The sequence below is a fragment of the Nestor notabilis genome, unplaced genomic scaffold (assembly GCF_000696875.1).
Source record: "Nestor notabilis isolate BGI_N333 unplaced genomic scaffold, ASM69687v1 scaffold1202, whole genome shotgun sequence".
In the NCBI taxonomy this organism is placed as follows: Eukaryota; Metazoa; Chordata; class Aves; order Psittaciformes; family Psittacidae; genus Nestor; species Nestor notabilis.
In genome coordinates, this window is record NW_009918551.1 from 15,486 (window position 1) to 28,899 (window position 13,414).

Here is a 13,414-nt window from a genome sequence, read left to right on the forward strand (position 1 = left end):
CCTCTTCTGGGTATTGTAAAGCCTACCAAATCATGACATCATTTCCAGGTTTTGCTTTTCCTGTCTGGGTGAGACGGCTTACAGGAAGAATATTTCAGAGTTTAAAAAAAGCTACATTGAACATATGAGCTGAATTTGAAATTGCTGAAGCTGTGATTGTTTCTTTGAATTTGTATAAGTACTTACAGAAAGCTTGTTAAGATCCAGGTACATTCCCAGCAGCAGAGGTATTCTCATGTGCCTTATTTCCCTGAAAAGTGAATGCTTGAATGGTGTTATGACTTGACTTTTGTTTGGAGAAAGGGAGGTATTGTCCATTTTGTTTTATATCGTGCATACCAGAGAGCATTTGCTGTTGACAGCCACAACAGGCCTTCCTACCCGTGAGCTCTACGAAGTAAATTTGGAATCTTCATTTTACGCATTATTTACATCAATATTCAAATAATTGGGGATGAGGAAATGCTACAGTAATTGCAAACTGGAACAATTTCTTACAACTCTAGTAGTTCTACAGTAGAAGTAGTAAAATAAATGTACGCAGTAAGTAATTTTGAGTATGATTGTTTGTTGTGCTCAGTGGTGAGTTCATGATGAAAAATGCCATTCTTTTTTTCTGGAGTGGATTTTTAAATAGATTTTAAATTGAAAGTGAGAGATGTATTGCATCAGTGTAATGGATTACCTCATTTGCAGCTGTGTTCTAACATCTTTTACATCTTTTTGTTTACAATGTTTTACTTCATTTTCTTTTGCAGTATAAAGAAATGTAAAAACTATTATGAAGTCCTTGGGGTGTCAAAGGATGCGGGTGAAGAAGACCTAAAGAAGGCTTACAGGAAACTTGCTTTGAAATTCCACCCAGACAAAAATGATGCACCTGGAGCAACAGAGGCTTTTAAAAGTAAAAACCCTTTTTCACTTAAAATTTCTTTTATGATTAAACTGTGTCAGATGAACAGAAATTAATCTGCGTTGGTCACTTGTCTTTCTACAGAATTGTCAGTGTGGTGTTTTGTGCCTAATAGTAAACTGACATTTTAATCCAAGAAAATACTTGACCTTTATTGTCTTCACAAACACCTAGAAGCATAAATAAATAATGTGGGCTTTTGTAGTAGGGTTCGGTTTCAGAAGATTGACTGTAATTTTCAGGAACAAGGAGTAAATACTTGATCTGTGAAACCCATTGCACTTTTTTACTGTTGTTGATATAATGTAGTCAGTTGAATCTTACTATCTCAAATTTTTACTTGAGCCTGAAAAAATCAAAGCCAAATGCAGTTTTTACAGATTCACATGCCACGCTGTTACCTTTTCTTTAGAATTCCTTGTTTGTGTGTAGTTTTACTACTTTTTCCACACAGAAACACTTGGGTTCAAACATGGCCTTATTAACAATTGCCTTTGACAATTTCAGGTAACATTTAGTTTGACTTGACCTGATCTTAGCCCTGCACAAGAGAAATTGCTGAGGAAAAGCTTTTTAAGGAAAAGTACACATTCATCTCAGGCATAGATGAAGAAAAATATTAATGTGTGAGAAATGATCATGCATAAATAGACAATATGATTGTGCTACATCTATTTTATTTTTTTCCTGTGTGAGGTTTACATGCAGACATTTGAAAGAGTTAATCAGATTTAAATTTGGGAAGGGAAAAAAAAAAAGAAAAACAATCTCTAATACAGAAGTCATTTAAGAGGTAATTATAATAATATATTACCAATTCCAGATGAAAATTAGATAGAATATAGCAGGAAGGTTGATGGTTAATGATTATTTTAATGCAGCTACATGATGGCTTTAGCTAAAAAAAAAAGGTATTATTCTTATAAAATTGACTCCAGCCCTGTGAGTAAAACAATTCTTCTTTGTTAATAGCGTTTTAAATAATCTTTGTAATGTTAGAAATCAGTTTCTTCTTATTTAATCTTTTGTTCAACATCAGTGCTTTCTACAAGTTTGATTTCTTCAGCTTAATTTCATTTTCTGGTTCTTAACTAGATGAGTAAATGAACATTTTGAGGGGAATCTTGTTGACTAAAAATAACTTAATAAAAGGTAGCATTTTTCTTGCTTTGAAATTATTGTAATCTTTTTGTATGGCTGAGTAAATTTATGATTCAGTTTGCCTTTAAAGGTGTCTGATGAGTTTCTAGCATACAGCTGAGAAAAGGAGTTTCATAATAATGCATTATTTTAAGGAAAGGACACATTAGAAAACAGAGTTTGATGCTAGGCAAGGTACTTGGATCTTGAGCTGCGTAGTACAACTCTTGTATTGAGTGGTCTCCCTGAGACTGTATTTCAGATTAAGAAGTTTGTGCAAATATAATAACTTAATCTCTTAGAACTTCTTTTACCAACTTCATCAAAAATATTTCTTTTGAAACTTATGAGCAGTTAGGGGTTTTTTCATTTCAATCATCTTTGAGTCAAGTCAGTTGTGAATTATCATTAAATAATCAAAACCAAATAACAAATAGCTGAAATGCTGACCATACTGTGACAGGATGCTGTCTTCACTTTACCTGCAGTAACCTGATTTATGTCTCCCTGAATTCTTAACTGTTGGGAAAATCTAGATTTTTACTACCAATTTTATCCTTGTGCTGAATAGAGGATACAAGAGGAACCTTGTAGCAGTACTTGGTGTCAGTAGTGTATCTCATGCTGTCAGTGCACATTACCAGGCTTAATTTCTTTGGGATTTCTCCTCCACTTAAAAAAATTACTAGTGATTATTTCTAAGGGCATCTTATAAGGCACATGGCTAAGATTCATTCACTTTTTTTTTTTAATTGGATAATGTTGAAACCAGTAATTATGCAAAGTCATAGTTCTTATTTGCATGTGTTGAGGTTGTAGTGTTGCACCTCTCACGAAATTTTGATGACTGATGGCTTCTGGACACTGAAAAACAGTCCCTGTGCCTTGTTTTGGTTGGCTGCAAAAGAAGCCTTTTGTTGGAGAGGCCTGGAGGAGAGACAAGACAAGAGAGCAGAAGGATGTAATGAAGATACGACTGAGTGAAGATTGTTCATTGAGTGCCAACAGACATTTTCCTTCAGTCTGCAATAGCAGCTTGTCTGTGCACAGCAGCTGCAGTTAAAGCTTGCAAAGTCAGCAGACCTTGTGGTTTTTCACACTGATTCTGTCCATGCTCACCTAACTCAGTTTTATCCCTTCTACTGTCAAAATTGAAGTTGTCCATTTGTTATAATGTAGCATAAATGGGGACAAGCATCCAGGACAGGTGCTGCGAACATTGAGGTTGTACTGACAACCTTAGGAGCACATGTGTTCCTGCCGTGCATGCATGTTACATCATGCAAAATGTTGTGTTGTTAATGTAATCCATAAAATATCTTAAGAAAAATACAGAAAAATACATTAATACTCTTGCAGACAATAAAGTTGATGCATTCAAAAAAGTCACCACTTACCAAATGAAACCAAAGAAAACCTGTGAGTCCATGATGTTTTTAAGCTAGGCTGCTAGAGCAAACTGAACTTTGCAATTACTCAGCTTTAAAGCTCTCACTGTAATGCTGGATGCTTTTTTAGTAACTGCAGTGAGCGAGAACATTTCCACAAGTGTAGGTGTTCCCCTGGGAAAAGAAACAAAGCTCTCCTGCCTTCTGCCTATTTCAACAGGATAAAAGGCTTTGAATGGCGTCGGTGGGAAACTGTGGGAGCTATGCTAAGAAAAGTAGAGATGTTTCTGGACCTTGTTCTACTATAGTTGATTTGTAACATACAGTAAAAGACATCATTCTCTGTCTGCTCCTGACTTTGAAATTGCAATTTTCATGCTGGAATAGCTCTTATCTTTCATTTATGGGAGTTGTCTTTTATTCCTTGTTTCAGAAATTGGAAATGCGTATGCTGTGCTGAGTAATCCAGAAAAGCGAAAGCAGTATGACCTTACAGGCAGCGAAGAGCAAACATGCAATCACCCTAGCAACGGTAGATTCAACTTCCATAGAGGTTGTGAGGCAGATATTACCCCAGAGGATCTATTCAACATGTTTTTTGGAGGGGCCTTTCCAACAGGTATTTGTATATATCAGTATAATCATTGGGATACAGTGGTACTGCCCAGAGTGGCATTGGAGTTTGTGATACTATAAAACAGTAAAATTACTCCAGCCTGCCTATGACCCCAACTCTTTAATCTGCATCAGTTTATTTTTCCCCTCAGTGCTGCTAAATCCCCAGAATGCGATGTTCAGTTCTTTGGGGTTACTATGGTGATTCTGCAGTACATGAAATAAGAAAACCAGTTGTTGTAGAGCTTAAAATGTTTATTTTAAACCCCTTTGAAGTTGTAAGGTATCTTAAAGCTATTTTATGTGCCGTTGTGCAGCAATGCGAAGTGGTTTATGTTGTTGCTTCTGTATTGACCTCTAAATAGTTATTGGGGTTTTTACCTGGTTTAAATGTGGATATTTCTTTCCTTAGGTAGTGTACATTCATTTTCTAATGGTCGTGCTGGCTACAGTCATCCTAATCAGCACCGTCAGAGTGGACATGAGAGGGAGGAAGAGAGGGGTGATGTATGTTTAAGCACAATTGACTTTAAACTATGGATTGTGAAATTTCCTAGTAGTCACTTTCAGTGATGTGATTGCACAGGAGCTCTGTATTGTAGAGGAGTATTTGTATTTGCTAGTTACGTATTTTAAAACTTTGGCAGGTGGTACTACTTAATGTAAATAGAGAAGATAATACTACTTAATGCAGATTTGAGGAGATAATAGCCTGGTTTTGTAAATCTGTTGTTGTATGTCACTACCTTACTACTGACTGGTGGTATTAGTCTAAATATGCCACTAATTCTGGTCACTGATTGACTTGACTACATTTAAGCATTTATTTGGGCTGAGGTACAAATTGAACTTAAGGCTCAATATTCATCTATCCGAATTATATATAGTCCTATATAATTACATACAACTGTACAGATGAGACCAAATCATTACATACAATGTAATGGAATCGAGCTATTCATTTGGTAATTGTGGCTACATGCCAACCCATGAATTCTTGCAGCTTGAGCACCCTGTGAATATTGTGTATGCATCAGAAAGGTAAGATAACAATACAGTGTTTGCAGTTATAGTTTGCGTAGCAGTTTTTAATGTTTAAAGCAGAAAGTCATGCTTAGCATTAAATCTTGTCAAATCTACCTGTTTATCTGATGCGGTTTTGTGAAATACCTGAATCTGTTTTGTTCCTTAGGGAGGTTTCTCTATGTTCATTCAGCTGATGCCTATTATTGTGTTGATCCTTGTCTCCTTGTTGAGCCAGTTGATGGTATCTAACCCTCCTTACGCCTTATATCCAAGATCGTAAGTAATGCTCAATTACATTAGCTTAAAACAGGGGAGGATATTGCAATCAGCCTCTCCCACTTAGAAGCATTTTAGGGAGCCTTCTATTAAACAAGAAACAAGAATCTTACTAATGTAGCTTTTTCAAGATCAAAGGTTTAAGCAGCAGAAGCTTAATGTTCAGGTAAATGTAGTAACTTTTATTCTCTGGCAAATTATACAGCCATTCACTTCTTTACTTGTCTTGAAATGGCAAATTCAGAAACATGCTGTTCTTCTGTAATAGCAGTATTTCTTAAAGTGTTATTTGTGGTGTTAAAACCCATAAAATAAATATCTAGTCTCTCTTTCCCCAATCCCTCCTTTTTTTGCAGAAGTACAGGACAGACCATAAAAATGCAGACAGAAAACTTGCGTGTCGTTTATTATGTCAACAAGGACTTTAAAAATGAATACAAAGGACTGTCACTAGAGAAAGTGGAAAAGAGTGTGGAAGAGGATTATGTGTCCAACATTCGTAATAACTGTTGGAAGGAGAGGCAACAAAGTAAGTTTGGCAGTATGTGTATTTTCATGAAAGCATGCATTACTGTAAAAAAATATTGCCTCAGGTAAGAATGAAGTGCTTGTATTATTAAAGTGTTTTGATGAGAAAGCAAGCGTAAGGTTCCCTACTGTTTCTCACTTCTAAAAAGGTCACCAATGTCACTTAATTTTTGTGCTTTACTCAGTGAGCTAACAACCATCTGCAAATCGTCAGCAATTCGAACATGCTACTTTATTATCTGTGACTATTTCTCAGAAGATTAAAGACTACAGTGAATTGATAATGAGAAAGAAATTGCTCTAAGTTAAGGACAGTAAACACCTACATAAATGTTTCTGGAGAAAGCACCACAGTACATACAAAGACTGCTTTTCCAGGTCACCGAGGACACACAGCGTGTCCTGTTAAAATTCACAAGCTGCAAATCAGTGGTTAATGTTTTGCCAGTGCTGAGTAATTTTTCCCCCTGGACTTGGTACCTTGTCTATATCAGACCTTAAAAATGGTTGGGTTTTGGGGTGGGGTTTTTCTTTTTTCAGTTTACCATCTGTTTTTCCAATCTAGTTTAATATCATACATGGAGGTATTTTCTTTCAGCAGCCTAGAATTCAGTGTTAAAGCATAAGAATTCTGAATAGCATCAACCATCTCCGTATCATCAATTTTAACCTGTTATTCTATTATCTGTGCTCATTTTGTGAGCCTTTCATGCTCTGTGAGAATAGTGCTGCTAAAATTACATCAATGTTGAAACCAGATGGTTTCAACTTTTCAGGCAGTAAGCTTCAGTAATAACTTACTGGATAAGTAACTCATTCATGAATTGTCAGTGAACTGACCGGAAACAAACAGAATGCTCTTCTTTGAGTGAAATCTCATGTTCCTGCACAACTTTACGCTCTGCAGTTCAAGCCTTTCAGCTGCGATGGCCCCTTAGTTTCTCCCAGTTGTAAAAGACAACATGGCATCACGTGCCTGAGCAAGACGAGATGCGTTCTTTACAGTTAGCGTGTATGTATACAAGTACAAACTGCATTGTCCATGCATAGTAGGCCCAGTGCTTTCTGGAGATTTTATGCTCGTTGCTCATGAGTACATACTCCTTATACACAAGTAAATCTCTACAGTTTTACAAATTGCCCCCAGGAAAGACCTGGTGGGTAGAAAACTGTGCTGATGGGTCAAATGTCTGCAAGAGAAACAGCAGTGCTTTGAGGGAAACCCTTCGGATAATTTCCCAGACTACTAGTTTTGGTGAGAATAATTTTTTCTAGGTTTTTCAAACACAGGAAATCATCAGAGAACTTTTAGGTATAATTCATAAGCAAATAACAAAAACTCTTCTATTTTTCCAACTAGATTGTCCTTTGATCATCTTGGAATGTTTGAGTATGTTCACTTTTCATGAAATGAATACCTAGCTTTTCATCTGCAGGTGGTTGCTAGATGAATGATTGGTAGTCTTATAATAAAAGAGTTACAAAAATGAGAGGTGGTTGTTAACAAACAAACAAAAAATAAAAAGAGGACATTATGATTTGTACATTTTCTCAGCAGAGTGGATCTGGAAGGATAGTTTGCTTTCACTGTCCTAGTCATTACACTTAGATTTACTGGCACGTTACATTTGTGTCTTCTGTAATATATTTACTGTCTTTGAAAAGGTTTAGTTGATAGGTAGTTTCCACCTGGGGAGGGAAAAAAGAGAAAGAATACCTTTCCCATCTTTCAGCATTTATTCTTGACATGCTTACATTTTTAAGCATTAACAGTCCTGGACAATGCAGAGAGGCCCACACTTCTGTATATACATACTCACAGGGAATAAATGTGATAACTACAGAAGCATCTGACCCTAATATAAAGAAGAAAAATTACCTGAAGGTGGTGACTGTCATGTTATTTGCTACTTGCAATTTATCAGGTTGTGAAAACTACCCAAATTGATTTTGGGTAAGCAGCTCTTAATAGATATTCTCTATTTATAGAAACAGCTGATTTTGTGGGTTTATGGATTTAAAATAGCTGTTGTGTGTTGGATCTTCTTGACAATTAAAATCTTTCCAGCATTGATTGACATGTAAGAAAGCTTTGCTAATCCATTTTGAGTTGAAGGGCTGAAAAAGATTTTCTGGAATTAAAATGCTTAACAATGTCAAGCTATTGAACACCAATAGAATCCAGAGAACTCTTTTATTAATACCTCTGAACACTGGCAGTCTGAAGCAGCATCAGTTGAAGTAATGGGCTTAACATTGAGAATGGATTTTTGGGCACAGACAAGCACCAGAGCTGTCGATAATACGCAAGATCACTGAGTGTGGCCTGTATTTGTGTTGTTTTATGAGGTCTGTCAGAAGTAGGAGGGGATTTTTTGTTGTTTGGTTTTTTTAATCAGATATTGCTGTATGAAATATGAGGGTGCTGGAAGGCTGTTACCACTTTCCCTGTTCAAAAAGATGAAATGCTCATGAAGGCCCAGCAAAGAGAAGCTGTAGCAGTGCTGTTGAGGTGGTGTAGTCAGAATAGACAGAAGGAGAAAAGGGCAAGGATTAAACCTGAGGTGTTTTGTACAGCTTTGAGAAGGAATGTATTGTGTGCAAAGTATTCAGGTTTTAACCTGAGAAAAACTTTTCTCTTTTTCCTTAAAGAAACAGACTTACTTTATGCAGCAAAAGTTTATCGAGATGACCGTCTCCGAAGGAAAGCAGACTCCATGTCCATGGACAACTGCAAAGAACTGGAACGGCTGACCAGCCTCTATCGAGGAGGATGAACTACGGTTACACACGTCCATCTTTACGTATGCCGTTCTCTCTCTTGTAAATTAAGAAGAGATTAGTTTCACCATGAATGCTGGAAAAGAGGGGTGGATGTAAAACTCTACTGTGTAGCTGTTTCCAGAAACCTTATGCTGAAATATCATTTAATGGCTTCTTTACCTACTGTGAAATACAGGTAACTTTAATTGTCTAGATTTTCCTTCCAAGCTTCTGTGAATTCTTTCAGCAGAGAGAATAGCTCAGAAAGGATGCTATACTTGTAGAGACTTAGTCATAGTGGTTCTCCTCTAACATATTTGCCATGTAAATATCTGTGGAAAGAACACTTTGTGTATATACGAGTTAAATGACTTTCTATTTAAAAACCTCAGAAATTTAGTTCCATACAACATTTTGTCTCACTGATGGAATAAATAGTATGATTACATTACTCCTATTCAGATGTCAAGTGTGTGGAGTTGAAACAAGAATTTTTAATATTTTATCTCTAACTCTATGTAAAATCTTCTAGGTTTACCAGCTTAGAGGAACTTGGTATTTTTAAATATAATGGCATATATTCCTAAATATCTGTTGGGGTACATTGATCTGGTGTAGAGTAGCACTTAGCTGGTGTAGTTTTTTAGCATTTCTAAGCAATGCTGAGAAAACTAAGAACTACACTAATCTCTTTTCCAAGTAAATATTTGCAAATGCTGTACAGACCATTATAAGCATTGCTTTTAGTACTTGCAGCAGTTTACAGCAGCTCTACCATTTGGTATTCCAGTAGTAGTAAGTCCATGCGTATGGTTAATATGCATCCATAGCTTCCTGAATTTTCACTGGAAAGGTAGAGGAAAACATGCAATAGTAAAATCTTAAAGCTAAAAAGAAAATTAGATGAAGAAAAGGCAACCTATTTGTATTTTCCTGGCAGGCTTCCATTTTCTTACTCTTTTTTTATTTCAAGCTATGTCCCAACACTGATTCCTCAATGAGCACCACAAGTGAAACAGGGAAATATTGCTAAGGACAAGCTATGTGCCTTTCAACACTTTCGCCAACTATTTAAATGCTTTGCTAGCTTGCAGTAGGCTCCTATGGTCAGAGCCGTATCACTTGTCCCGGGGCAGAAGAGGTAGAGTATGCACTTTCCTAGACCAGAATGTTGCTGGACAGACTTCCCAGACATGAGCAAAGATACCATTTGGTTTGTATGTGGAAACTATATGTAGCCACACCTGCTGATGCAAAGAGGTGTTTTGAAGCAGCTAACTACAATGTACTTAAAGTTTATCAAAAGTATGTTGAAAATGTTTTTAGGTTCAGTAGCTGATGTTTTTACATTTTAACAGGGCTATGCAGGAGAATGTTTCTTGCATTTGAGAATGCCAGGTGGCTCTTAATAAGGGCAGTATTTTTTGTCTGAGAAAACCGCTATCTTTGAGCAATGCTATCGGTTTATGTGGAGCCAAACTCTCCTCCTGAACTGAAAGTTTAAATACTTGACTGACTTCATTGGAATTCCTCCTGATCTAGAGCAGGATTTGACTTCAGACATACACTAAATGCTGTTGCTCTAAGTGACCCAGAAATCATTTTTGCATATATATACCTTTTCTAAACTGTCCCACTGGAAATGTCCTCTATTGAATTGGTGTAACATGAGAGGGACTAGCTGCAGGCTTTTAAGTAAGCAGCTAAACCAGCATTCAGGGTGGACATGAAAGCCTGAGGCACAAAGCAGAACTAACAGCTGCTGAAACAAATGGGAAAAAAAGAGGGTTGCTGTACTGGGTGTCCTTACTAAGATTGTAGGAAAAGTGTGCAGGAGTAATGGAAAGGCACCCACAGGTCTGAAGTTTGCAATAGAAATTTATGGAGAAAACGTGATTCCCCAGATTTTGTAACTGTCCAGAATGTATTGTAATTATACTAATGAAAACAAACTATCAAAGTACATACTGGTACTCCTGTGTCTTCTTAATAGAAGAAAATTGTTCCAAAGGCTTTAACAAGTACTCGGGCCTTCCTGTTCACAAATGAGTGTGAGCTTGCAGGCTAATGTTGTAGTTCAGGTATGCCACACATGTATCAAATATCAGAACAGTGAAGTCAGAGTGAAGAGATGCTGTTGGCAAAGCTACATGTAGTAATCAGGTGGGTTATGTCTGCCCTGCAGTTACTCCTGCTGCAGCTGAGAAGCAGGTAAATGGTTGGCTACGGGGCTGTTAGGCTGGTTAGATTGCTACTGGTAGGTACCTCAGCAAACCAGAATGATGCAGTGGCTGTGTCCTGTGGCAACGCAAGATGTCTCCGTAGTTTAAAAGCAAGACCTAGGTGGCTACGTCTCACTGGATTATCTACTGCAATTGCCATTTTCAAGGAAGGAAATAATATGTTTATACCAGTGTAAAAACATTGCTTAGTATTTAAAAGATTAAATAGTGTCACGCTTTGAAGTATGCAGTGACATGCAGAAGGATGCTGTTATTTCCTATAGCATAACATTTAACCTGCTGTAAACGTGCCCTGCAAATGTTCTTTTAATATTCCAAGGGGGTAACATGATTGTTACTATTTTCTCAAGTCTCAAGTTTTTTCTGTAGAAAAGAAAAAAGGAGGAATCTGCTGGAAAGTTCCAAATGAATTTTCTTATGAGCAAGATGCCAAGTGAAGAGGGTGGAGTACTTGAATATTTTCATTTGACCTTTCTTCAGAAGGTGAAGTTCTCATTCAACTAAGATATCATAAAGAAAGGGGAAAAACAAAACTGGTTTTGAAAAGCCTGACTAAAAATCCCTTAACTTTTCTAGCTACCGAGAATTAACTCCTTATCTATTTAGCACTACCTGTATTTAATCTAGAATTAAAGATAGCAGATGTGTGGGTTCTTGATTCCTCCTCTACAAGGGCAAGCAGGAAAGTCCTGCAAAAAGTGAAGACTTTTGACATGACTCTGACATACCATAATGAGAAAGGGAGATGATAACATCAGTCTGTGTTCTACTTATGGAGCATCCTGAGTCACAACTGAGTTCAGTGTTCACATCTGATGAACATTTCCCTGCAAGTTCTCTAACTGTTCAGGTAAAACAAGATTAAATCTGGTTTGTTTTTTTTAACTGTTTTTAAACAGTCTTGATTATTTTACAAGTTTGCAAGAAAAGGTAGAATGTTATAGCACTAAAATGTAACAGATGCATTTAAATAGGCAGTAGAGACAACTTTAAATTATATACATTTTTAATGTAATTTTGTAATGAATGCTGTAAAAGGATTAAAATGAGAGGGCAAGAATATGTTTTTTAAGGTTGTTTGTTCTATAAATTCCATTCATCCGCTAAACAGTTGTTCCTCTTTCTTCCTGTAATCTGTCAAAGAGAGCAGAAGGAAAATGCAATTGTGAAAGCAAACATCTTGTTTTGAAACAAGCAGTTAACACACAAATTCCTGACACTGTAACTGTTAAAAGTCCTGGTTTCCCAGTTGTCTTTATTGGGTTAACAGAGCACAGACAGTTTCACCAGAGGAGCTTGGGTCATCACAATTCACGGCAGTCGGAAGCTCCGATGCTGTGTCTCCCATCTACTAACAACTCAGGATGACCTTCAAGTGCCGCTCATCTCTGGGCACTGCTTTCCCCATGCTCCTTTGTAAACCTCTGGGTAGAGCCTGGAGAAAAGATAGCCTGTAACAAATGTAAAATTCTGTGCCATTTTTGGCATATGCTCAAGATACTTTTGGGAGCAAACAGCACAAATGTATTAAATATAGCAAAGAAATATGCCATTTGTTGTGGTTTAACCCCAGCCAGCAACTATGTACCATACAGCCACTCACTGACACACACACACACACCCCCCCTGGTGGGATGGGAAGGAGAATCGGAAGAAAGGGAAAACCCATGGGTTGAGGTAACAGACTGAAATAAAATAAAATATAAGAATATAATTGTAATGAAAAGGGATACAACAAAAAGAGAGAGGAGTAAACCCCAAGACAGACAGCCGATGCACAATACAGTTGCTCACCACCAGCTGACTGATGCCCAGCCTGTCCCTCCCATCCAACTCCCCCGTTTCTGTACCAAGCCTGAAGTGATGTGGTATGGAATATCCCTTTGGCCAGGTTGGGTCCTGGCTGTGCTCCCTCCGGGCTTCCCGTGCCCCTCCTCACTGGCAGAGCATGAGAAACTGAAAAGTCCTTGATCAGGGTAAGCATTACTTAGCAACAACTAAAACATCAGTGTGTTACCAGCATTGTTCTCAGACTGAAGCCAAAACACAGCACTGCACCAGCTAATAGGAAGAAAATTAACTCCATCCCAGCTGAAACCAGAACAGTATCCACCCCTTATTCTACACCATTTATGTCATGCCCAGGTCCCACACTTTCCAGTACACCATCACCATTCCTGTCTTTTGATACACACACACAGAGATATCATTTCCCTAGTCTATGCACCATCCCTGTAAAATGACCATTGAGTTCATTTAGTCCATCTGTTTTAACAGCCTTTTGGGGCAGGAGAGGTGGTGTGTGGTGTTGCACTGTTGCATGCTGAAGCCAGTTCTGATTAATCTGGGTTATTTTTTACAGAAATACCCTTGATACAGCAATCAAAAGGGAGTCGGGTTCAGATCCTTGAATATGGAGTGATGGAGAAGGGTGCCACAAGGCACCCAGTGCAGTGGTGGGTACATAGCCACCATAGAAGTGATAATATGCAGTGTTATATAGCAGGCAACAGCATACAATT

At 37.5% G+C, this 13,414-nt stretch overlaps 1 protein-coding gene across 1 annotated transcript in view; it reads left to right on the plus strand.

Moving 5' to 3' along the window:
* Window positions 1-9,534, plus strand: part of LOC104401996 (dnaJ homolog subfamily B member 14-like) — a gene marked incomplete at its 5' end in the record, with an annotated part of 19,702 nt that extends 10,168 nt beyond the window's left edge. The window contains 6 exons of the mRNA XM_010009753.1: window positions 759-904; window positions 3,875-4,060; window positions 4,469-4,563; window positions 5,249-5,358; window positions 5,715-5,887; window positions 8,539-9,534. Coding sequence (XP_010008055.1) covers window positions 759-904; window positions 3,875-4,060; window positions 4,469-4,563; window positions 5,249-5,358; window positions 5,715-5,887; window positions 8,539-8,663 — 835 coding nt within the window. The remainder of the gene's footprint in view (window positions 1-758; window positions 905-3,874; window positions 4,061-4,468; window positions 4,564-5,248; window positions 5,359-5,714; window positions 5,888-8,538) is intronic.
* Window positions 9,535-13,414: the final 3,880 nt, after the last annotated feature.